This window comes from Pyrgilauda ruficollis, unplaced genomic scaffold (assembly GCF_017590135.1).
Source record: "Pyrgilauda ruficollis isolate IOZ18807 unplaced genomic scaffold, ASM1759013v1 scaffold132, whole genome shotgun sequence".
NCBI lineage: Eukaryota > Metazoa > Chordata > Aves > Passeriformes > Passeridae > Pyrgilauda > Pyrgilauda ruficollis.
The window spans coordinates 1,218,686-1,245,026 of NW_024511655.1; the positions used below are offsets into that span (position 1 = coordinate 1,218,686).

Sequence of the window (26,341 nt, forward strand, 5' to 3'; positions counted from 1 at the left end):
CAAAGAATACCACAGTCTCTGCTAAATTATGTGCACAATGTGCCCCAGCTGAAATGCTGTGAGAATGTTTTTCCACCACTCTCTTGGGGAAAAGAGAGATGAAGGAATACCTGGTTTGTAGAGATGGAAATGCAAATGAAGATCAACCTGCTCAAAAGCATTAATACTCAGTTCCAATGAGGTGTCACCTTAAAACTGGGTGTGCCAAGTACCTACAGAGGATGCTATGTGCCTCCAGAATTGGAAAATAACAGAGCAGCATCCTTTAGGTCTGCACTTTGAAACCAAGCACTTGTATCTCACTTGCACGTAATCTCCTCCATGGGCCCAGCCTTTAACTGGCAAAAACAATGGGAACAGAAATGTCTGGCACTGCAGAAATCAGTAGCAACGGAAAGGAACAAACAAACCACAGGAATCAATTCAACACCCCAATTATTTTCATGGTTCAAGAAGAAAAAACTTTTTTTAATAATGCAAACCTCAAATTTTACCTAATGACGTACATTCATTTCCATGATTTATACAATTATTGCATAAGATTTGTGGTCATTTACATCTTCCAGTTCAAGTGACATTAGGTAGTACAATTTTGTATTAAATTCTAGTTACACTCTCAGTCAATTACACAAGTGTGAAACAAGAACAAGACAGACTATTCCCTTTAGAACACCTTCTCCACATTTGTCCAGATGTAAAGATGGCATAATGGAGACAGTTGTTTATGTTTATGGTACTCCCACACCAATTTGTGTTGCTTTGGTAGATTGTAGTGTAATGTTGTAATGCAATGGCAAAAAAAAAGAAAAAAAAAAGAAAAAAAAAATCAACCACAAAACCCCAAGGAACCTTAAGAGGCCAGAAAAAATAATTAAACTTGTAGGCTGATAAGAACTGGACACTTCCTTTTTGGCAAGGCAAAGCTACTTCAAGTATCTAGAAAAGTGGAAAACAATTTTTTTTTCAATAGAAAGATAAAATAAGAGTGTTTAACCACTGTGCAATAAGTCCCAATACATTGGTGGCAGTGATTATACATCACACTAGAAGGAACAGAAACCATCCTGACATGAAGCCATACTGAACAGAACAAACTCAAAAGTAGGAAAACCGTGTGCTGATGCCTTTATCAGCTTACCATGATGAGTGTTTTAAGTGCATGACTGAAAATAACCATGATGATGCCACTGAAACCAGTGCAAGTGAGTTACTGGGTGGCTTAACCTGGAACAGAGACAAGAGACTGCACACAGACAAGGACATGGCTTAAGAGGCAGGATTACATAAACCGAGAAAAACTGCAGGAGTAGCTCAGAACTCAGCTCACATCATATGAAAGCTACAATGTATTTTGCTCCACAGCACAAAGAAAATACAAGCAGAAAGGTAAAGAAACAGACACGGATCATGAAGTAGTTTCTGAGACAACAAGGCAAAAATATGGTTTAGATCTTAAAAAAAAAAAACAAAAACAGCACCATCATTCTGGATATTTTGCTCTCTTTCATGCAGGACAGAGAGAAATGGCAAATGATAAAAAAAGATGAGAAAAGGTACAGAGGATGACTGCTTGACACTTCTGAAAAACATTTTTCAACTAAAAAAATAATCAAGGCACTTATAAATAGTAGCCATTTACCTCCTCCAAGCCTTTGTCAATACAGAGATGACCACAATAATGTCTATTTTGGTGACAAGTGTCTCAATGAGAAGGCAGTGCCCAAAGGGCAGTTTCATTTTCACATATAAAAACAGTACTTGTGGTAGATTCTATTCTTCATAGCAGTTTACTAGTTATGTGGCAAGAGATTCAAACAAAAACCCCCTTTTTAGAAGAAGACTAAGGGATAACAAAAAGCATCTGGACACAGCTTACTGTGAATCCTCCACTTTGGATTTGCTGAGAAACTTATTTATCCAAGAAGTTTTACCCTGGTGAAACTTAGTGGTACACAGCATGAGGTTATTAAGCCATAAAAGAATGTGATCCTGCAATACTGGTTGAGCACCTTCAATTTCCACAGGCTCGAATTAAAACTTCAACTTTTAAGCACTTTGATTATCCCATTCAACCTTTTTTTTTTCCCCTTCCCCCTCTGAGTGGGCGACTCCAGTGATCATGGTACAACATTCCAGCCAAAGCTTAGCTTTTTCATGAAATACAACACAGTGTAAAACAAGACTTGGAAGAAAGTAAAAGGAAGAGGTTCAGTGAAGAGCAACATGAGAATATTGACTCTGAAAGAGAGCTTACTTTTACCACATTGAAAACCACAAGTGCAATTGCTCCAGTCCAAGTTCTAACTGCTCTCAGTGACCTGAATGGCACAACCAGCATGAACCCCCTATGGAAAGCAAAGAAAAACAGAGGATGTGCAAAGCAGGCAGCCCCTGTTACTAAGCTGGAATTGATTGTGCTCTGACGTGATTAACTCCCGAAAATTTGGTAAGATATGCTGGTGTCACATTACAATAAAAATAGTGTTTCAGCTCTCACTAGAAGAAGATTAAGGATTTTGTTCTGGTCCTGCCTAATCCATTCCTGAATTGCAGGGCGCAGCCCTTGCCACACTCGCCTGCCAAAAAAGGCAGCTTCGTTTTCTTGTGCTGAAAAAAGAAGCAGGCTTAGTGGTTATAAAGTTCATGTTTTAAAGTGCACTGTCATTTTAAAGAGACTTTCCCTATTAAAAAAAGTAAATAAAACCTTCTGATATCAACACCCTATAAAAATAACAGCTGCAATACTCCTTCTAAAATTGCAACTTAAAATCAAGTTAGCAGGATTCAAATCTTTTTCAAAAAAAGATATGAACCCAAAATAAAAAACCCTTTCTGCAGAGAATTCCCAAGCAAAATCTCACATAGTGTCCTACAAGCCCCTCTCCTAAGAGCATCTCACAGAAAATCCATTCAGTTTCTTCCAGCTGACAACCTCAAGAAAACAGAGGTCTAAATAAATCAGTCCTTCCCACCAGTCACCTACATAAGTGCAGGTGTGGGTGCTGGTGCAGTTTTTCCATCAACTCCTCCTCTGTAGGTTCTTCCAAAACATCTCTACAAAGAAAAAGCATGAGTTGTTAGGGGCAGCAAAGAGAGCTTCCCAGCACTGGTTTTTGTAATGCTTATACTGAGATGTAACGTTTGCTTGTTTCAGGAATGAAACAAGGAATTAAAATTACAATAAGCTGATGCTCCCTAAAGATGCATCTAGTTGCAAGTGATCCATCCTCTACAGATGTGTCATGGAAACCAGCAGCTGTTTTCCCATAAGAAGCAGGGAAGCAATTTCCTGCACACAGTACAATACAACTGAAGGTCAGTAGATTTGTTTTCCTGAAAAAACTCCCAAATGAGAACATGCTCCCAATGCTACTATTGAGTATCTAACATGCACTACAAGTTCCACTAATGCATGATCATCAAGCATTAACTCACCACCCACAATTTCATAATAAGCCAAGAACATGCATCATTTCCCTCATCTTTCCTTTTCTTCTTTCCCTTGTGTTTTCCTCCCTTGGCAGTTTTTCCCCTCATCCCCAGCACCTCTTCTCCCATCCTACCATGAGCACAAAGCATATAAAGGTTAGGCTACCAAGTCAGCTTAAAGCAGGCCCAACTCAAGCACTTGCTGGATTTCTCCAAACTAACAGATGGAACAGTTTGCTTCAGAGGGAGGAAACGGAAGACATCTTGCAGCCAGCACACATTCTTTAAAACAGACAAAGAAAAAAAAAAATTACACTGATTATCAAGTCCAGCCCAACTCACCTGAACATGAGTTCAACTGTCCTCTGGTATTCAATATCTGAAAGAGACTCTCGCTGGCAGCGACGGTCCCACTTGTGAATGAAGTTCTGAAATATAGAAGGAACAGCAAAAGATATAAAGGCTTCTTCTGATGGCAGCAGAGAAGAGGTTATATCTGGTCACTATGTTTGCAGATAAGATTTGGGAGGTGGGTGAGGTTTGATTTTACATGGTGAACACTCATTTGTTTAGGCATCAGCTTATTTACTTGCTGCAAGTCACTACTTTACTCAGGCCTTTGTTCAGCAATGGAATAACTTTCTCATCACAAACTGAAAGAAGAGCAGAGCAGGAGACAGCCCTGCTGCCTTCAGCTCCTAGCAAGGACTGCCTCCCCAAGACAACCGTGTGAACTACCCACAAGACTACCTGATATTAATTTCTTCCTCTTTAAAAACCCAACAACATATAAACATACTGCTAGTTCAGGTTTTGCCACGTTCCCTTACCCATTTTGAATAATCCTGACAGATGAATACCTAGGGAGTATACACATAGCTCGTGAAAAAAAAAAACCAAAAAACAAACAAAAACAAAAACACCGAGAGAGAGAAAAATAGTGACATCCTGCTCTCCTGCTATGGAATGTTGCATCTTGGCTCTGACAGCAACATTTGGCCACAGCCCTGCAGAAACAAGCAGGTAGAAGGTGTCCTAGACTGAAAGCTTGCCCTTCTTCCTACTGTAGTAAATTTTAATTCTCAGTACACTCAGCAATGTCAAGAACATCTCCAAAAGAAACTAGAAGGGTTTGAGATGGGGTGAAGTGCTCTCAGTTCCTTCCACTGCCTATAAGAGAAGTCTACAATGGGGAACCTGGAGGAGATGGTTATGATTAGCATTCCCTTCTCCATCAGAAATGTTGGATTGCAGGAAAGTATGCCATGAGTAACTAGCAGAACCACGTGTTCTTCATGGCATTGCTCAGGCAACTGCACTCCCACAGTTTCTCTGAAAAACTCTAGAACATGATCTCTTGAAAATAAGTAATCAGTTCCACTTCTCTAGAGCAGCACTGAATAATGGTGGTAATTCAAACTGGGGTGGGAAGAAACACAGGAGAACCAAATAAAATAAAAATTTTAAATTTAAATTGCTCACTTCATTTGCTGACAAATTAAAATGCAAAAAAGCCTACAGCTTGAATAATTAATGCTGAATTTAAATGGTAATGTTTTAAGAGACAAGCAATTTTATAATATTTTAAATACTTCTCATCTTTATAGTAAGGAGAGTGTTACAATGAAATGTACATAGCCAATGAGACACAACCAGTTTTGTGACAAAATTGCAAATAAAACATATAATTCTCTAGGAAAAAGAAAACAATTCCCCAGCTCCTTGGGCATAGGGCAGCAAGAAAGGTAAAGTAAGCACACACACAAACCCAACATAAAGTTGTCTGGGTGCTTTTCATTTCCTGCACAAATTAGAACCCATTTTCAGCATCTCACACCAAATAAACACACTTCCTTACCTCCAGAAGTAAAGCTACGAAGAGATTAACCCAGATGACAGAGGAGATCAACCACCAGGCTACAAAATAGATCTTTGCCCACCTGCAGATCAGATGAACAGACAATACATAAAGGAAGCAGTAAATAACCTCAGCCTGAGCCGAGCACCATGAAATCACATTTTTTTCCTTGAAATATAATACTACTACTTTCTTAAGGGAAAAGGGGGCCTGAATCAAAAAATTAAAAACAAAAAATGTTTGCTTTTCATTTCGTCAGCTAAACAGACTAAATCTCCTGGGTTAACCAGCCAAGGGTCACTGGAACAGCTCAACCCAGGCGCTGTCCAGTTCATTCAAACATTCCCTATGAAGTCAGTAAATACAAGTGAAAGGTATGTCCAAGGTTTTAAGTCTAGAAAAAATTGTTCATCCAGATGGAAAACACAGAAGCATTAGATTTATTTCCTATATATCAGAAATGGTCCAAAAGAAAGGTAAGCAGCACCCCTCTGAGCAGATGGTAGGAACTGTGCTATGTGTATACTTCCTGTTCAGGTACATTATAAGCTGGATTTATATGGGATTTCTTCAGGATTACTACAGCTACTTACGGACTTGAATATCTTGAAAATGCATCCAAAAAGACTTGCCAGTTGTTCACCACCATCACATCCCAGAGGGTCACCACTGCTGCCTAAAAAACCAGGAGCACAACAGTGTTTAAGTGGCTGTACCACAGATCTAAGCCTCAGAAAATGAGGAGGAAAGACAAGCAGAGAGTGGAAGAACAGGGATTTCATCCATGATCACACTCACAGCGAAGTCATCAAAGTTGTTGGGCCAATATTCCAGCTGTTCATATGTCCCACACTGCAGAGTGCCATTGTCATGTGTGGTGTTGGCAGCACTGCAAGAGATTACAGGCTGATGCGAACACAGCTCCCTGCTTTAGAGCTCTTCTGAGCCCCTTGGAGAAAGTTAGATTATCTCACACGGGCAGAAAATAAGGGAAACAGTTCAAAAAATGTATTTCAGATAAAGCAGGGTAAAACTACAGATAAGCATTTCTGCAATTTTAATACAGCAAGAAGAAACAGAAGGAGTAACAGATAATGAAGCTGTGTGATTTAACATTAAAAGCAGGGTGGCTCCAAGAATGAGAGAAAAAAAAAACCCCAAAACTGAACAAAACCAACCACAAACAGCTCAGAGGTAAAAAGGCTTTTGAAAAACAGATTCTTTCTGAGCGGTGATGTTTTAGAATCTTACCTGGTATTTCCCAAGGGAACAACAGCACCTTTAAACAGCATTATGCCAGTTATAGCAAATGCATAGAAAACCACCTGGAAGGAACACAACCAACTATTAGCTTTGAATATTTCTGTCACAAAGTAATAAAGCAAAATGCAATTAACACGGAATTCATTTTAGTACCACAGTTGAGGCAATTGCATCAGGAACAGTGCCTGAAGCTTTTAAAGTGAAAATACTTCTCAACTGCCTGCTCTTACTTTTTAATATTCTACTTAATTTTCAGTTATTAAAATGCATTAAATAATTTTATCATCTATTTTACTTCTGTGTCTCAGAATGCTGATTTTTAACTATAAACATTGCAGAATAGTGACTTAAAACCGAAACTCAGTACGAGTATTTACTGGTATTTAGAACAACCTAAATATCTGAGTTTTCTGCTACAGTCAATGAAAATAAACTTTTAGTGAGCTTACCTGAAAGACAAAACTATGTCATTATTTTATATCCCATCAGCAACTTCCTTAAAAAATTCTAATTAGTCTAAAAATAAAGTTTCGAATAACACAAAGGATTTGGGAACTTTTGTCTTCTAATTGTTAGAAATCCAAACTACTTTTTAAAGAGACACCTTTCAGTATTTAGCAATTGCCTAGGTGACATAGCAATTTTTACCCTAAAAGGATTTGTTCTAGAAATAACCTACAGCTTTGCTTTGCTTCTCTGAGTAGGAGCCATTTATCCCAGGAAAGCTTGAAGCAAGCTGAGTCTTCAAACAAAAAAATCTGGTGTGGGGTTTTTTTGGTTGGTTGGTTTTTTTTTTTGTTATTTTGCTACAAAACAAACCCAGGAATGGGAAGTCTGGAAGGAACAGAAGAGAGCTGCCCTGGCCTACAAACTCTGAACACCACTGGACTAAGCTGAAGCTGACATTTCATAGCCTGCCAGAAGATGGGGTATCCACTGGGCAATAAAATTAATTTTATTCTTTGAAAAAAACACATATTTAAAACACTCGCTGCCTGAGAAATTAGCTAATCGGTTACATTATTTTATCTGCATGTGTGTTCCAGGCTAACATTAGGAAAGATATTTAGCATCAGCTGGCAATGGAGTCAGATTTCACTACAGCAGAAGCTCAGTGAGAGCTTCCACGTATCCTCAAGTAAAAGCAAATGAAATTAATGGAAGAGGCAAACACTATGGCAGACTTGTCTCAGAAGTCTGAGTTGTACAGCACAGCAAGGTTTTTACCACCTTAGATTTGCCCCAACCAATATCTTTATTTCAAAGTGCAACACAAGCCAATTTAAGGCCTATCGATTATTAATGACAAAAATAGGTATTCTGATTAAATTGCATGCTACAACAAATCATTGCACGAACAACAAATCACTGATCTTTGACCATTCAAATTAAGGTACCCTACAAAAACCCAAGAATAATAGCAAAACCAAACCTACCCAGGCACTTCTTTGCCCTGCCAGGAAGACATGGTTGCAAAGCCAGAAACTCAAGAGTTGGGAGAATTCATGTAATGGACATCACACATTGTGATCCACCCTTTAATCACATTTGTTGAGTCTATGTTCTACACAGACACACGTAAAACAGGATGGCAGAGGCTCTTAAAAAAACATGTCCAAACATGCAATCTCAAGGCCTCCTCAGCCAAAAACAATTTTAAAGTTGTTTTGCTATTTAATTTAACATATGCAAACCAGGGTAAGGAAAATTGGTCTACTTTTAGCATGGATTAATTTTTAATTTGAATCTGCACTACCCAAGCTAAGACAAACACTCAAAGGGAGCTTTAATTAATCTTTTAAAGATACTCCTCTCAAAGGAGGCACTGCCACTGTGTGCTGGCTGTCACAGACAAGCAGTTTATTGTGGCTTTCCAAGACAAGCCCTGGAGAAGAAGTGGCTGGTTAAAGTGAAATGTTACTGCTCATGGTGATTGTACAAGAACCTTGTTAACTTTGTTGGTGACGTACCCTTGTTAAACTATAACAAAGGAAATTACAATCTTGCATCGTGACTTACCACAAGGATTCCTGCAAAGGCTCTCAAGTTTTTCACCAGATCCAGCAGTGTAGTAACAACCAAAGCCATGAACTAGAACAGAGCAGAATTTTGTACCTATGACATTCACCACACTTCCAATCCATATCGATTTTTACTAAAAGGACAAAGAATCACATCAAGAGAACTTGAGCTGGTATTCTCTGGTGAGGGAGCAGGCAAGAGTCAGTGATTTTGTGAGGGGCTGTGCAAAAGTCAGGACAGTTAGAGCTGAGCTATTCCACTCATGTGCAAGAGAATTGCAACCTACCCTGAAAGGCTCTAACAAAATTTATAGCTTGACCAACAAAGAAACCCGAGTTGTAGAGGGAAGAGCAATCACCTTCATGTTGGGAATAATCCGCAGGAACCTGAAGACAATTAACATGTTCACCAGCCGCACCATATCCCACAGGGACAACAAGCCCATGAACTCAGGCCTCCTAGGAAGGGCAGAAAAAGTAACAAATCAGAGGAACAACCCATGACAGAACAACACAGTTAAATCTACTGGGCTACAGGCAAGTACATTGATTTACTTAGCAGGAATCTCAGCTACAGTGAACTAGTATCTGATGAAGGAAGGAATCCCTTTAGCCTGGGCTCTTAAATATGTACAGAGAGCTCTTTGAAGTGCATGTTTGTGCCTTCTGCTGGGGAGGAGGCACCAAAGGAGGTCCTTTCAGAAAACCAAGTGAATCAAAAGGATTGCTAGAGGGAGATACTTCAGGAACGTGCACAAAGATGGGCATTAATCTTTCAGGGCATGCCTGGCTGAAGAAGGGCTTTGAAAACAGCACTAGGTTAAAGGACTGTCTTGTCAACCTTCTTCCTTATGTGTTAACATTCCATGGGAGATGGGCATACACTTCAAAAACCAGCCCTGAATTTTGGCTTTTACATGAGCATGCTAAATGCCTCTTGGCTGGAAAGGAGGGCAGGTGGTGGGGATCTAAAGCTGCCAATGACTTGGTAACACTGATGCTAAATCACGATTTGTACCTCCAATATATTCAACCCCAATAATGAACGAAATTATTTCATTTAACACTGCATAAAAGGCATAGTCTAGATAACAGCAACATCGTTGTCCTGCCCTGAAGGTGGTGGTTGCTTGGTCTGTGGATGTGACAGCAGCACACATCAGGACTCAGAGGGATTAATCTGGATTGTAACCTGCTTGCAGTGACTGGCACAAAGACCTAACAAGAATTACTGTTGCTCCAAGATGACAGAGCAAGCAATTGCCCACATTTAAGAATCAAAGGGCAGAATCAAACACAAACATAATGATAACATCAATAATTAACATAATTAGTCTGTAGCAATTGCTCTTCTGGCAACTATCACTTCTAGGTGACAGGAATACAAGTAGTATTCAAATATAAACCCTTCTACAACCGTAAGGACTGACTTGTCTAACTCTGAACAGAGATTCTAGTGTAAATTAAGAGAACTTCTTGATGGCAACATAATAAATATCCTGAAAAACCAGGGAGTGTCAGTGTCTTAAGTGTGAGCTTGCATGAAGACACAAAGTAACAGAATGTGTTATGAATCACTCCTGAAGATGCAGGAAATCTTCCAGAATTCCTCTGTTTTCCTCTCTTCTTGTGGAGACGGTTTTCAAATTTTAAGATGAAGCAATGATTTTTATGTTTTTTACAATAAAAAAGAAATCAGGATAGTTATCCAAAAGCTGTTTGAACTTAAGAAAATCAAAAAACAATTGCTTGCTATTACAATACCAACAAAGAGCGTTAAGTCCATGGGAATTTTCTTACTACATTTTACAGCATGAAAAAACCTCAGCCTTCAATCTACCTACAGGTGTGAAGAGGTTTCATCAGCAATTTGGGAGTTCATATAACTGGATTTATGGGCAATCTGGTACTGAAACATATTAGGTTGTGTATGCAGTACCATATTCCCACTCCTGCACCCCTGGTATGCACAGACCTGCCAAGATATTATTTTAAATCAGATTACAATTAAAACAAATGCATCCTTCTCAGAAGAGCCACACAGAACTCTAAAACACTAGGAAAAAAGAAAATTTCTTTCACTTATCCATATTGCATGGCCTCTAGTGACTACAAGGGTGCAAAATTCTACCAAATTTGGTAAATTAAAGACTGGGCTGACAATCACAGCATCATGACATGTATATATGACAATGTGTGTGTTCCCCTGACCCACCCCAGCCACTGAGCAAAGGGCAGCAGGTCACAGAGGTTACTCACCAGCCAGGATGAGGAAATCCATACACAGCAAAAGTTGCAATCTCCAGAATCTTCAGTTCGGAAAGAAAAACCAAGCCAAAAAAAAAAAAAAAAATCAAAACTTTACTTTATAAATCTGTGTTCAAGAAATTGTGTAAGCTTCTTGACAAGAAACATTTTCAAGAGCTTTAAGCCACAAATTCAACTCACTTTACAGCTCTGAATTGTCATATTTGCCTCGTTATTCTCCAAACTAACCAAACGTACATAGAGCATCCAACAGTGACTCACAAAAGGATATGCAGTGAATACCATTAACCATGAATTTGACCTCATCTGCCACAGGGGTGTCAGGCTCTGACCAAATAATAATTATAATAATCTGACAGTTGTTTTTAAATTTAAAGAGAAAAGTGGTTTTAAACTATGAAACAGAATGCCTCATGCATTTATACCAGGAGCTGAATTTTTCCAAATAAAATTTAAAAGGCTTCTTATCAGCCCTTTCCATGGATTTAAATAAGCACCTTTTCCATGGATTTAAATAAACCTATCTTCAGAACACAGACCCTAACAGAACCATGTACCACCATGTAAACTTTCCAGCCACAGAAAGCCACAACACTGGCTCCTGTTGTTCAGCTCAACAGATCAGTGTTAAATAAAAGCAATCCCACCAGCTCTTGTAGTTCCCTAACCTCCCTAGCCAACAAACCCAAGAATGTGTAAGCCAACAAAGCACTTACCAGCAAAATTACAGTCAGAAGTCCATCAAATCTATTGCTTGGGTAAGACAAGTATCTTTTCAAGCCCATTGCTAAGATTTTCAGCAACATTTCCAGCAGATAGTACAGGATGAAGAAGCAGTTGATAGCCTTCACCCCCAAAAAGAAAAACAACCATTAGAATTCCTGACATCTCAAGGGAACAGCAATAACTGCATGGAATATTGTTGCATCTTACCCCTAGGAAGAAGTCATCTCTTTCAGATGGCTGTTTATCTGCATCCATCACCAAAACCACCTTAAACAAAAATATTTTATGAATCTTTAATGTAGCTTTACTGCTACATTAAACAGATTTTTAAGCACAAGAACAGTCTTTCATGTTTTGCATAGACCTTTTCAAGCAGCTGAAAATACATTTTTAACTGCAAGTATTCCCTCTTAACACTTTGCATGACTAAAGCATGCCAAAAACCCAACTGCTAGAAAAAGCAGTTATTTAAAGAAAATTAAAGAACACAAGCAGAAATTAAATTTGCAGCAGAGAAAAGCCAAAAATCAATGATAAAAAGAAAAAGAAAGAAAACCACTGCCCCACAACAAAAAAAACCAAACTTTACTTACACAAATAGAAATAATGTTTGCCAGGGCTACCACATTCCCCAAGTAGCCAAAGTAGGGATGGCCAAAGGCAAACTGCATTTTCTGCATAAAATGCGATTGGTACTCTGGACATGGAGGGTGCTGAAAAGAACACAAAGGATTTGCTGAGTCACAAAGAATAAGCATTTTAAAAATAATACAATAATTTTAAAAAAACCACCCCATCTCAGATTTAAAAAAACCCAGACAGTTTCAAAGCAAATCTTCAGGGCCACAGACTAATTTTGACATTTCGTCAGGAAAATGTTTTCCAGATGTGGCAAGAAAGTATTTCTGGTTATGGCACAGCACAAGGTAATGGCAAAGAAGGAATATAATTCAACCTCTCTCCAATGCCCCAAGCAGATAAACTAAACACCAAGCTACTATTTGTATACATCCCTTCCCCATTTCCCAACATTAATTCAGAAGTCTTAAACACATGCAAACACAGAAGAGAATATTTCTTAACCCTCAAATAATTTAGTGTTTTGTTTTTTCTTTCCCTCTCCAAGTAGAGAAAACTGCTTTCTGCCCATCTTCATGATACATGCAAACACAGAAGAGAATATTTCCTAACCCTCAAATAATTTAGTGTTTTTTCTTTCCCTCTCCAAGTAGAGAAAACTGCTTTCTGCCCATCTTCATCTGAACACTGAGAGAATCCATGTTTTGTTCTTCATTCAGAGATTGGAGGAAAAAGACTTTGAACTATTTTGCCTGAACAGCTCACTTTCAAACGCTGACAGAATAAACAAAGATGTATTTTGTACATTTAACACCACCTAGCAATCCCACACTAATGCTGTAAAAGCGCCCAGAGCAATTTTGTCTGTGGCTATAAAAGCTGCTCACAAAAAGCTTAAAAATCAATGTGATGACACCTAGTGTTCACATGCTGCTAAGTTTGTTCATACACTTTATACTAGAGTACTCTCACTTATTTTTGCACAAGGCCAGACAACTTCTGATGATTTATAAATGACGATCACATACATACTTGCTTAATGGCATCTTTGTCTAGCTCTTCAAAGAGCTTCTGGAACTGGGCAGCTGACAGCTGGTCACAGGAGCACATTTTGAGTGACTTCACATGAAAGAGAAACATTCAGATCAACATTTGCAATAGGAACATCTGCAAAGTCTGCCAAAACCCCTCAGACTACCTTGAAAATCTACGAATAAAGATGTAATTCAAGCTGTTTGAGTAAGGTTCAATATTGCTCTGCTTTAATACAACACTCCAAGTGACTGGAGGACATGTCTGGCCTTTTCTATTTTCCCTCTCTGGGATCACATGCTCTTTTGACTAACTTAAATTTTAGTACCATGTAGTAGCGCCACTATTCTGTTATGATCCAAGGAATGCTGTAACAGAGAGCAGATCTTTGGATTTGCTAGTCAGGACTGATAGTCACCAACGTAAAGGCTAAGAAAATCCAGTTCTTACCCCCATGATGGCTTGCTTGCAGCGAGAATCCATCTCAGCTTTCTGCAGCACCTGTAGTAAGGCCCCAACACTGACACAGGATCTATTTAAAAGAAAACAGAATGAGCCCTGCTACAGATAACTTCATAGAAGGCAAAATGAGCTGTTCCAAATGTGTTCCTGCCTCTTTCTTGTTTTGAAAAGCAAATGAAACTAGAAGTAGGAAAGAAGGAAACAGACCCCATAAGAGTCACTAACAGTGTGTTATGAACACCCAGTTTCAGGAAAAAAAAAAAAGATTAGATGAGCAACAAACTGCCATTTTCAAGAACGCATCCTCAGTAAATATATTAAAACAAAACAAGATGACCAAAAATCTACTTTTTTTTTTTTTTGTTTTTTTTTTTTTGTTTTTTTTAAGATAATCTACTGTTTCAAGATCCTTCACTTACTGTTGTGCACTAGCAGGAGTCTCTTTCAGGGAAGACAGCACTTCAAACGCAGCCCGGATTCCCAGCCGCCTCCTGAAGAGGGAGGACTGAACTGATTTCTGAGCAGTAAAAACACCACAGGGGAAACAATTTACTCACACTTCAGGCACTACTGTGTCCTATGGCCAAATAATATACCGATCCTCGGGCACACATCCCAGATTTGCGATTAGAGAACAGAACAGGAGACTGCCCTAGGCCTCACTCCTTCCAAGAACTCCTTGTACAAGGAGGAAGGAAACAAGTAAGCAAACAAGTCCCTGGAATTCAAGTAAACATGCAGGTTATGGTTTATTTTCTGTTCTGGAGTGCACAGGCATATGCCCCGTCCAGAGACACTGGCAAGAGCAAAGCTCAAGCATTCACAGAAATTCACACTAGCATGCAGAGAGAAGAGTTAGAGAGCTAGTCCTACTCCAGCTTCTTGCCTAAAAGCACAAATCCAGAGCTATGGTTTTTCATGGGTTTTTTAATTACAGTAATCACTTGCAAACTCAGTTACTTTATTAATAGTCAGATGATGTCATGCTATCATGTAAGAAAGAAGAAAATTGAGAAAGAAGGGATGAAACAGAGGAGGAGGAAAGGATTACCAAAAGTCCTTTCTGTTCACGCACTCCTCTGCCACAAGAGGGTGGGGGCCATTCATTCTGAGTAATATTGCCTCGGGCTTATTATCCAACAAACTTCACCTTCTCTCTGGAACTCTACCAGAAAAGCTACTGGGCCAGTCTGGGTAAGGCTTGGTCTAGTGGGAGGTGTCCCTGCCCATGAATCATCTCTAAGGTCCCTTCCAATCCCTTAATATTCTATGATCTGCAACAGCAGCTATACAAACAGTTCAGCAGATTTCCTTCACACAGTTTAAGATACTCAGCCACTTGTCCTTGTTCAGTCATACAACAGTTCCTTTTTATTTTCCCCTACAAATAGTCAAAATAGCAGATCCACAGCATACTTGGAAATATGCAAGCAGGTTTTGTCACCAGAGGGGATCAAGCTGTAACAGCACACAAAGGGAAAAGTATCTGCATCAAAGAACATTTAGTACCTTAAAAATGTATCTGCAACCAGAGTGGGAAGGCTCCTTTAATACACAGATGAAACTTAATTCTTCCAAGGTTCAAGGTTATGGCAGAACATAGGAATTAGGAATGCTTTACTCACCAGAAGGTACCCTCGAAACTGGTTGTATATTATTGCTGTAAGCAAATTCATCAAAAACAAGTTGCCTATTGGAGAAAAAGAAGCAGTAAAATTTACTGAAAAATATCTGTTTCTCAAAGAAGTTTCAACATATGCAGTAAATCAAAAGTAAAACTTAAAGAAGGTTAGTTTTCTTGCGTTTGATTTCCAAAACGTTTTTAATGTTTGGATACTGTAATGTATCCATTCCCCTGTGACATGTTACCAAGAAACTCCAAACCATAAAAACCTTCCATGAAAATGATCTCACAGACACTTTGCAATAACTGGAAGAATCACACAAGTGAGAAATTCATGATTAAACGTTCCTAGAAAACTAAAACAGTGTAGATGGTATGCACAAGTGTCGAAGTTGAAGTGCATTGAAGACAAGAGGCAACTTACCTAATACAGTGAAGAGGATGAAGAAGATTGAATATGCTCGATTCTTAGAATATGCAGGTATCATCACTGAATCAAATTTAACAAAAAAAAAAATTTTTAATGCTTGAGATGCACAGTAGAGACATCTATGAACTTTTGGTAATTTGTAAAAGCTCTCATACAGATGGATTTTAGAGTGGCACTTATAATTACACCACAGAAAGGCAAAAATCAAGTTACTAAAGGCATGATGAACCTTTACACAACCTTCCTCTGGCTGCACTAAGAACCAGGAGCTGAAAGAATGTAGTCTGTAGTAGTCTGAACAGAGCAATCTTACTCTGTTGTTCTTCAAAAGGAGAGATAAGTGTTATTTCTGAAAGACTGCTCACCATCAGGATTATTTGCAGTAGTCAGCAGGACCAGCAGTGATGTCAGGGAATCTGGCAAATTCCGGAAATACACCACCCACTCCTTATCCTGCTGGTTATCCTAGGCAAAGATGAGTTCATGGTTAAGAGAAATACCAAGAAATCACTCTCTTAGCAAGGAAGGGGGAAAAAAAGTTTAATTTTTTTTTTTTAACAATTAATATCAGTCAATGATCAATTTCTTACACACGTAATCAAATCTACCCCATGGAAAAAGCAAAAGCCAAACATAAAAATTAAGAGAATGTGTATGTATACAGAGCAATCACATCACTTATTAACAGCAATGAAAAAGCACAAGTAAGAACAGGAAGGTCCACGTGAAGTTATGTCTAGTTAGCACCTCAGACCCAGGAAGAACAATCACACCACAAACTGACAGTATGGAATCAGAACCTTCATCAAAAACACACTGGGAGGCTGATCTTGGATCCTCCACATATATTTTTTTTTTCTGGAGGTCAAGAAGAGACAGATAAAAAAAGATGCAGAGTGCAAACACCACAAACATGAGTCAGGCAGCACAGGACAAACAGCTCTTGAATCTGCTGCAAAGACTGGAATATGTAACCCTAGAGAACACACACAAGACAATGCAAAGAGTCATGAATTTAATTAATAAACCTACCTTTAGAACTTGCCTGCAGTATTTTGCCATGTTAGATAAAATTAGTTTGTATGGATGTCAGAGCAGCACACCAAAATAGGAAAGTCCACTCTCTAACTTGTTATTTTTTACCTCAATGTACACACAAGTGATTAGTTTAGGTATACAAGTTATAAATATACATCTGCTGGGGAAGCTCCTAGCTGAAATTAGTGTGACAAACAGAGATAATACAAAGGTCCAGAAGGCAACTAACAGTGGGAAAACACACCTCTGCTTCTAATTCCAAAGATTCTGTAACATGGGAATTCAGGGAATTTGCTGATCATGACGAAGACAAGAAGCTGGCTTGAGTGCAAATTACAGCAGAAATGAAGGTGCAAAACTGAGATTAAGGATGGGACCAAAATTACTGGGAGAAGTATGCAAGAAGTTGTTGTGTTTACAGTAACATATTTATGGAAGGCCTTAAAAAGTAAGAATGAAAAAAACACCAAATAATCTGAGTGTGATAAATTAAGCTACAGGAAGTCTGGAAGAGAAGGAACATATCAAGATTACCATAACACAAAAATTATTTTAACCACAAAATTTCAATTTTGCTTTTCAGAAGCAGGAAGAGAAAAACAAGAGGAAAACCCAAAGGGATCAGAAACCAAAACTAGTACAGGCAAAAACCCACCAGGGCATGGCCTGGTAGGAATAACAGTATTGAAAAGCAAGAAAACACAGAAGAAACTAAAGTTAGCAAAAAGCTAGATAGGGAAAAAAATAATAAAAAAAAAAAGTGATAATATAAATGAAAGAGTGACAAGAGCTTTGGAGACAGAACAGCACGAAGGGTTTCAACAAAAGCAGAGAAAGTAACTCAAGGGATCAAACTGGGTAAATGTATAAGGAAGTCTCCTGCACACATGATACTATGCACATGTTAAAGCTCTCCAAATGGACTTCAAACTCATCTCAGCACGTCTGACAACATGACCTTTTTCAGGGAAAACGAGTTTCACTAGTTTGACTATAAATCCAGACAAGAAGCAGCTGTGCAAGTACAGAAAAAAGGCACCCAGATCTACCAAAGCAGCCAGAGAACTGATTACCTTTGTTCGAGCAAAGAGCAGCATGGCAAACATGGTGAAGAGAGACAGATGAACAGCCAGTAGTAGAAGAACACTGTTGGAAAGCAAATATATCAAAGTATTAACAGTAACTTTATCTTACTCTTAATATCCTCTGCTAAAAATGCAAAATTATGCCATATGAAGAAAACCAGGGGTGTTTTTAAGAAGTTAGATGGAGATAACAGGAGGAGATGTGAGTTTTGATACAAAATAAAAATCACACTTATGTGTCTCAGTTCCTCCCTTACAAAAGGGCTTAGAAAAGCAGAATCAAAACCTCCCTCTTGACTAGCATGAAAAAAACCCTATGTCACACACACAGTTCATGTCAAAGTCTAGAAATCCTGTACAGACTAAGAGGAATCAAAAAGTTACCACAACCTTCACCCTCTGTAACCTGATCTCACTGAGCACTTAGCTACCTGATCCAGGAGAAAGCTGCTCAGATGTCCCACACCAGACCTCAAAGGATAACAACCTGCCTGCTACCAGCCATCCTGTGAAAGGATGTTTTCTGGGCTACAACCCACCTCGCCATTTCAGGCAGCGTGCTGTTGATACTTTTTAACGTTTTCTTCATCATAGAAGAATTCTGGAGGAGAAAGAATGGGCGAAGGATTCTTCTTATTCTCACACTCTGCAAAAAACAACGGATCAGACACTGAGTTGCTGCAAGACTGGCAGCTCAAATATTTTGAATGCAAGTTTGTCAGAAAGCACTGGACACACACATTGACTAAGCCAACAGCAGAACAGAAAAAGAACTGAGCTCTGCCCTTCTGAGCTCACAAAACACCAAAAAAGATTCCACACCTCATTAAAATGAGGAGAGATTGCTTTAAAAACACACACTGACATTTCAATAGTTTCATCAGGGCACTAATTGGAAACAATCTAAATTTACTGCTCAGTAGACACAACAATCTCACAAGAGATGGTATTTTCGTATTTTCTGCCAAGGTCCATCTCAAGAAAGGGATTAATAGAGAGCTACTGTCCATAAAAACAAATATATATTCTAAAAATAAGTGCTTAACTTCAGTTTTCAGACTGTTTTGTAACTGAAGGGCCTGGCAATTACTTAGCAGTTTCTGTCTCTGACAAGACTCAAGCTGTAAGTGCTTTTTTTCCCCACAACACTGCAGCAAATAATCTTTTTGATTCTTGCAGTCAAGATATTTCCAAGTCTTCAAGTTATTCCTGTCACTTATTTGCTACTTCAAGTGTTTCAGCATCTTGCATTTTAGGGTCAGTCTTCTGTGGGCCACACTTAGCAGCAAAAAAATCCATAAAAATTACTCACTTTATTTCTATTATCTTGTTCATCCATCCCAGCAGTCCGACTGCTCCTTCTGCCACTGCTTTGTGTTGGGAAACTCCTGTTCAAACTCCCTGTCCACTATCACACCTCAAGATTTCACATTTTAAGATTACGTCTCTCTCATTGACTTCCCAGCATTTTTACCACACTAGTGTTTTCTTAACAAGGACTGCAAGTGCACAACAACTAACTTAATGTAAATCTGTGGCAGACAAAACCAACTGGAGAGTGCAGTATTACATCAAGGAAGGCACTTTTAGAACCATTTCCAAACTTGATATTCCTCTCAGGACACAACTGTTTTGAACACAGCACAGCTTCAGGTTAGAAAGCACATGCTAAACTACCAATTACCTTTTTAATTACCTTTTTCTTATACTTTACTTCAGAGGTTTTGTCATTCAGCCAAGTTAAGCACATAAGTCTTCAACTGCATGACAAAATTGGTGCCAGGCAGTAAGTTCTCCCTGCACTCTTCAACTGCTGACAAACTAAAGCAATGAGTGCTATTTAATTTTACCAACAAACACAAAATTTACATTAAGAATCAAACAGAATTTTTTACTAAACTACATTACACCAAACTTTTTCGCTGCTTCAGTGAATTATCCAGCCGTGAAAGACCAAAGTAAAGCTGTTCTTACCTCTTTGCAGAAAAAACTCAGTGACACAATCCAATCAGTAAGGGAAACAATTAATGTCAGTATGTAAGCCATTAGCCATTTATTTTTCCAAAATTCTTTCCATCCAATTAAGTAACTCTGGACAAGGGAAAAAAAAGAATAACCATAACTTACTTTAATAATAAAATCCAATACCGTAATAAGTCAACACCAATTTTTTTCCAAGCATCTGCAATTTGACATTAGTGCTCTTAAAAAGCTCTCCAAAATCCAAACAAAAATACCTTGTTGAGAGATTTTTTTCTACAAGAATAAATAAAGGTCAGCAAAAGTAAAAGTTGCACAATGGTCATGCGAGAGAAATCCTTTGAATGCAAGTAAATTCTCTACTTAATAAACATAAAAAAGGGATTTTCCAGAAATAAGTATCCTAAGAAAGGTCAGTTTCTGACAACTTTTATTTTGTGTAAATGAACTGACACATATTTATTATATACCTAGATTTTATAACCTAATACAAGCAGCTAAGTCAAAACACTTGCACTCTCAGCAAAATTTATTTAATTTTATTTCACTCAATCCGGAAAATTAGGTTTAAAAAAAAAAGGGAATAAATGTCTTAATTAAGTAAATACACACTTGCTAATTTCTCCTGAAATGAGGCTCTAATAAAGCACGGCCATTTCACCCTGCAAACTCAAGATTTGAAAAACAATTCTACCACACACCTACTGCTTCATTCAGTACCAGATGAAGGAGATGCTCACCTTCACAGACACATCAACCATGAACACCAGGAAGCAGAGCAGCTCCATGCTCTCCGTGAGGCCACAGGGAGGATTCCAGGCGGGAAGGCGGTAGCGCACATCAGACGTGATGGTGAGTGAGGAAGGCTCTTCAACGAAAGCCAAAGTCAAGATTACAGTAATGGTTAAGCTCAAAATCCTGTTTGGACAGAGATTAAATCAAAAATAAAACCAACAATCATAAAAAAAAGGTACGAGAAAGCACCACCCCAAAACAAACCCCAGAAAACAGTCACAAAATGAGTCAAAATAATAACAAAATACTTACAGTAAAGCAATACTCTTTGAAGTAAACCAAGCTTTAGGATACTATATTTCACTCAAATGTGTTAGACCACAAGGCAGCACTTGACTAGCGAGTTGTTGCCTGCACTGGAGATGTAACTGCTGACCACCAAATAACCTGAGGTGGTGTCCTTTGGAAACTAACAGCAGCAAACAATCTTGCTGGTATCCAGTGTGTTTAGAAACAGACACTTTGAAAACTCTTAAGGCATAGTGCTTTAAATCATGCTAATTAGTCCACTCATGCAATAATCCTGTGGCTGTTTCCAAAGAGCCATCTATGTCATCATACTTTCATAAAATTTTCTACTTTCCACTTCTACCATTTTCACATGTGGTCATAAGAACTTACGTGCTTCCCAGAGTAAGTTCTTATAAAGATAACAACACAATTACCTAATTATCTAGCAAGTAGCAAAGAGGAAGAGTAGTTCTTCAGGAAGACTAACTCCTAAACAAAAAAGCAAAGAGAATAACCAAGTTCTTACCACTGGCAAGTCCTGGAATAGTACCATCGATAAAGCCACAGGGATTTGGAGTCCACACGGTGATTTATAGATCGGTACTGAAGGCAGGAAGCAAAAAGGCTAATTCAAACATTACATTCAGTCTGTCTCAAAAGCAAAGATCAAGTGACCAAAGCAAACCAAATTAGTACATGTTATTAATTATTAAAGTATTAGGTCACCCATGACCACAGAGGTACTCCACATGTGTGAAAAGGGCGAGATTGTGAAGAAGTTCTGCTATCTAAAGACCACAGAGCTGCTCAGATAATTAAACTGTGTGCCAGTCATGCCAAGCAAGCACTATCATCATTTCAAATAACAGCATTTGTAATAATTCAGTGACTATTCTACGTACTTGCCAAAATGGTCCACCCGCTTAATTCCCCTCTCCAGCATTCATTCCATTCATGCCTCTTCTTTTGTCTTTCTCTTCCAACAGGCCATAAGATGCAAACAAATTAATTCTGAATAGAAGAGACCTCAACCTATGTCTTTGAATAAATATGCTTCCAGATCAGGAAGTGCCTGTGATTCTTAAGGAATCCACAAAGTATGTCCCTCCTCTGTGACAGCTCCTGGGCTGTTCTTACTCTGCCCCCGCTGAGTAGATGCTTCCAGAAAGGTGGCCACACCTTAAATACATCTGACCCCCAGAAGTCTCCCAACCAAAAGCCAATAGAGCTCAAGAACTGCCCTTCAGCATTCCCACTGCCTGGGAGAAAACAGGATCTAGGAACCTGCAGTTAATGGCCAGTAAAGGAGCGACAAAGAAGGAACTAAGACTTCCAAAGGCATCAAGTTCAGCTGAAGCTGAAGAGTTCCAGCTTCACACTTGAAGCCAGCCTTAAACTCTTGAGCTTTTACCAGCTCTTAAGATGTGCAAGTAGTCAGATTGAGAGGCAAATTACAGGGTTTGCTCAAATAATTTCTCTCAGCAGTAGGTTAGTCACTAGCAAAACATCCACAATCAAACCAACCCAAACAAATAAACAAAAAACCACCATGGAAATCACTCCACAAACCAGCATGTCTTCTGAAACCCTTAAAGAGATTACTTCATTGTGGGGAAAAATATATTTCTCCTAGGCAGAAGTTCACTGAGACTTGCATACCACAGGAATCTGGAATTCTGATTTGGCTTTGTGAATTGAGATGGTGGTTTGCAAATGTTGCCTGAACACAGAAGAACTTAAAAACTGGCAGAGTGTGTGACAAGCATCCAGCATGGGAAGCATGCTAACAAAAAGCTTGTTACTTACTTGTATTGCATCTTCAATAAATACTATAGCTTGGTTTATATAAAGGTCATTATCAGCTCCAGCACCTATGAAGTAAAAAAGAAATAAGAATCGCTTGCTGTATTTTGGATAAACCAAATTTGGATAAAACCGCTTATCAGTTAACAGAAGGTGCACAATCATGGTTCTCATGACAAAGGGCACCGTACGCACACAAAAAAAAGAGCACTCCTGCCACATCTGCTCTGCCAGCAGCACTGTGCATTACATTAAATAATTAATAATAATATCAAACACGTCACGCACCTGTGCTTTGTTAAAAGGTTCGCTTTTAGGTTTAAGTAGCCAGAGTACACTGGTAGTTAAGTATCACAAGACTGCACAGAGACAAGTCCTAACAGACAAAATAATGGAGATTCAAATTGTTCTTTGACAGAGTATACAGTCAAGCAAAGCCAGGAAAATCAGGCACTACTATTATAGCAATTTTTATTTTTGTTTAATAAAGATACTGCAGTCTGGAGTGATCTTGTTCCTCCAAAACCAGGAGGAATCTATAGTTATATGAGAACTAAATTTAGTGCTTTTTAAATTTGTTCTGAGAGTTACTATTACCATACCAAACAGATCAGAGCTCAAGACACAGCAAGGGGTGAAAGAACACAATTTGAAATAAAATACCACTAAATTAGTTACTATGACACTTTTCAAAACCCGTAATTAAGAAGTCTGTGTGAAGACAGACACATAAAAAATAAAGGGCAGCCACTTGTGTTTACTTGAAGTAAGACCTTTCAGGAACTAACCTGGCAATTAAGTCAGAAAGAGAAATAAAGGTAGTTAAGGTCAAAATAAGGAAGGAAAAAACCAAGAGAGATATAAAAAGATATAAAAAAACCTGAGAACTCCAGATATGAAAAACATGTGGTAGTGTAACCTTCCCACGGAGGGGAAGAGTCCCAAGGAGCACTTCATACCATCTCCACCCAGGAGACAGCAATCACAAGCAGGGACACAACACCAAAGAGTCCCTCCCAGCAGCAGCACCATGCCCTCCCCCACACACCAAGCAATGCCAGAAGCACCACTGATGAGAGTCACAGACAATTTTATGTCCCACATGATTCAGCAGCATCAATTTCCTACAGAGACTGCAAACGGTTTTTAAATGTCACCCTTTATCTGAGCATCACCAACAACAGATTTGTACTGATCCTGATACGAACCATGACACCAGAAAGATCTGAACATAAACAGGATACAAGCCAGGCCCACGCAGTAAAGACCCGATTTTTTCTATACCATCTCACACTAGTGAGATAAAAACAAACGTTGCTTAAAGGAACCATTAGCTAAAAGGATTGCAAGGACAGCAAAAGCTTTAGGTACTTGAAGCACGCAGCAAGCCACTAGTGTTGATGCCAAGGATTTTGGAAGGGCAGAATATAAAATAACTGTTCACAGTATAAAAATAAAACAGGGAAATTAGCCAAAAATGTTTACTATAGCAATTTTTCCATGCATTCTGCCATGGATATCAAACTTATTCTGCAACTCTTAGTCACAGTAAGTGACACTTAGTCACAAGTGATGATTAAAGCACTGCTCGCTTTGGGCACACAGAATCCATCCCGCTGCACTTCTGGAACTGCACAAAAGAGCAACAAAAAGTGAAGGCTCCCTTAGGTGATGCAACATCATGAAAAGAGAGAACCTGAAGTCTCCAAAGCATTCCAACCTTGGAGAATTGAGATGTCAGACAGACCTACGACAGTCACCGGGTCCAAGAAAACCTTGTCAGCACTTTAGAGGAAAACCCTAAAATTACATAAGGAACTAAAGCAGCCTGGGGCTGCAGCAGCCCTAGCGCTGGCGGCTCCCTCAGAGCCGTCCCCGCCGGAGCTGCCGGGAGCAGCCCGGGCAGGGCGGCCGAGCTCCGCAGCAGCCCGGGGGGCTTCCTGCCCCTCCTGCCCCTCCCAGCTCTGAGGGAAAGGCAAGAGCTCCACCCGCTCCAGCGCCCCGGGCACCCCCCGCCCCGGGCACTCACCGTCCTCGGCGGCCGAGCGGGCACCGCCGCGCTCCCGCCACAGCCCCCGGCCCGCCCGCCAGCGCCGTGGGGGCAGCAGCGGCTCCGCCTCAGCACCGGCCTCCATGGGCACCACCGACCGCGCCGCCGCCGGGTTGCGATGGGGCAGGACGGGGCGGGAGGGGAGGGGACCGGGGGCGGGAGGGGAGCGGAGCTCGGCCCGCCCCGGGCGGCTCCGCCCGCCGCATGTGACCGGCTGCGAGGGAGAGCGCGGCCGGCGCGGAGCCGGCGTTCGCCCCCTGGGCGCCATTTGCCGCCCGCCCCTGGCGAACTGAGGTACTTCAGCAGGCGGGGTGTGGAGGAGAAAAGTGTCGGGTTTTCACATCCCACACGTCATTTATGGATTTAAAAAATACATCCTTGATAAGGAGTTGCATTTTTTTTTTTTGCCTCAGCCTAGTTGCAGGCTCCTGGCTGGGTGGCTCAGGGCAGCTGCGGGGCCGCTTCCCGCATATATCACAGTCTTAAATAACCACATCCCTGGTCGCAGAAAGTACTTAATTTGTATTTAATGACCTGGGCATTCCATAAGCAGCCGTGAACTTCACTCATGTTGCTTTCACTGTTAAATATGCTTCACTTGTGCTACTTGCCCGCTTTTCCCACGCTCCCCTTCACACGCCCTTCCACTGGTCAATTTCATAAAGCTGCAATTTCAAAAGGACAATTTCAGGACAATTTGCCAACGCTGTTCTGCCGCATACTGGGATCTGTGGCAGCATAACGATGAACACGAGAGTGTATCAACCCTTCGTTTTAGTATTCCAGCCTAGGAAGTAAAAATAGACCCACCCTTTGCTATTTAATTGAAAGCTACACGTTGTTTATCAAACGGGGTGCTCTCTACTTCAGTGAATATTTTACACGCTTACTCGTCACGACTGCTATAGGTGACTCTTAGTTGTAAAAACTAGTTGAATTGCAAATAAAATCATGGACCAGGGAGCAGTGTTCACTATGGACAATGGTGTTGGATAGGCCAGCTCTCCTTCAGGGAGCTGGTATGTAGGGATAACAACAAGCTCATAGTCATGATGTGTCAAATTCAGCCAAATGACAAAAATTTGATTGGTCTCTAAGGGCCAACTTTATTAAACTCTGAGAGGAACATGTATAATTTTATATATGTTTGATAAATAGCAATGGAGTAGCTTTTGCTTTCATCTGTTTAGTAAAAAATTAAGTTTAACACTGACTTCCAAATAAGGCAGGGTAAAATCCAGCTGAAGATAAAAATGTTATCTTTACCATAATGGTTGTGCAATGGATTTGACCTGGGCTGCTCCATCACTCCCCTCCTCAGCTGGACATGGAGAGAAAATATGAATTAAGGGCAGGGAGAGATCACTCACTGAATACCATCATAGGCAAAACAGAATCTACATAGCAAAATTATTTGAATTTACTACCAATCATAACGAAACAGGATAATGAGAAATAAAGCTAATCCTAAAGACAATCCAGCCCGCCCTCCCCTCCTTCCTGGGCTTAAACTTATACCTGATTTTCTACTCCTCTCCCTCACTGGCGTAGTGAGGCAGGGTATGGGGTTATGGTCATTTCTCATTGCTTTTGCCACTGCTTCCTCTTCAGGGCAATGAGTCCTTCCCCTCCTTCAGCGTGGGGGTTTCCCTCTCACAGAGAACAGT

The 26,341-nt window shown here is 39.8% G+C and overlaps 1 protein-coding gene across 3 annotated transcripts; it reads right to left on the reverse strand.

The window, feature by feature from the left end:
- Window positions 1-438: 438 nt before the first annotated feature.
- Window positions 439-24,798, reverse strand: TPCN2 (two pore segment channel 2). 3 transcript variants are annotated; one of them, XM_041459187.1, is made up of 26 exons: window positions 24,654-24,798; window positions 22,628-22,692; window positions 21,348-21,424; window positions 20,536-20,713; window positions 19,790-19,906; window positions 18,355-18,461; window positions 17,804-17,876; window positions 16,058-16,157; window positions 15,687-15,752; window positions 15,264-15,328; window positions 15,148-15,183; window positions 14,058-14,155; window positions 13,627-13,708; window positions 13,177-13,263; window positions 12,159-12,278; window positions 11,773-11,832; window positions 11,556-11,684; window positions 10,831-10,880; window positions 8,931-9,030; window positions 8,570-8,641; window positions 6,539-6,612; window positions 6,086-6,176; window positions 5,881-5,963; window positions 5,288-5,369; window positions 3,772-3,857; window positions 439-3,054 (listed from the first exon to the last, which is right to left on the reverse strand). In XM_041459187.1, exons 1-26 carry the CDS (start codon window positions 24,757-24,759, stop codon window positions 2,976-2,978), a joined length of 2,283 nt encoding a protein of 760 aa, XP_041315121.1. In that variant the 5' UTR covers window positions 24,760-24,798; the 3' UTR covers window positions 439-2,975. The 3 variants fall into 3 exon arrangements, with proteins under 3 accessions (XP_041315121.1, XP_041315122.1, XP_041315123.1); XM_041459188.1 differs by lacking the exon at window positions 15,148-15,183; XM_041459189.1 differs by lacking the exon at window positions 24,654-24,798 and having other exon boundaries at window positions 20,536-20,663; window positions 22,628-22,670.
- Window positions 24,799-26,341: the final 1,543 nt, after the last annotated feature.

Bases quoted from the DNA above. Each gene is read 5' to 3' on its own strand.
- TPCN2 (XM_041459187.1), bottom strand. From the start codon at position 24,759: ATGGAGGCCGGTGCTGAGGCGGAGCCGCTGCTGCCCCCACGGCGCTGG. The intron at 20,714-21,347 runs GTAAGAACTTGG...CTGTCCAAACAG, and splicing joins TATTCCAGGACTTGCCAGTG to GATTTTGAGCTTAACCATTA. The intron at 13,264-13,626 runs GTAAGAACTGGA...TTTCATGTGAAG, and splicing joins GCAAGCAAGCCATCATGGGG to TCACTCAAAATGTGCTCCTG.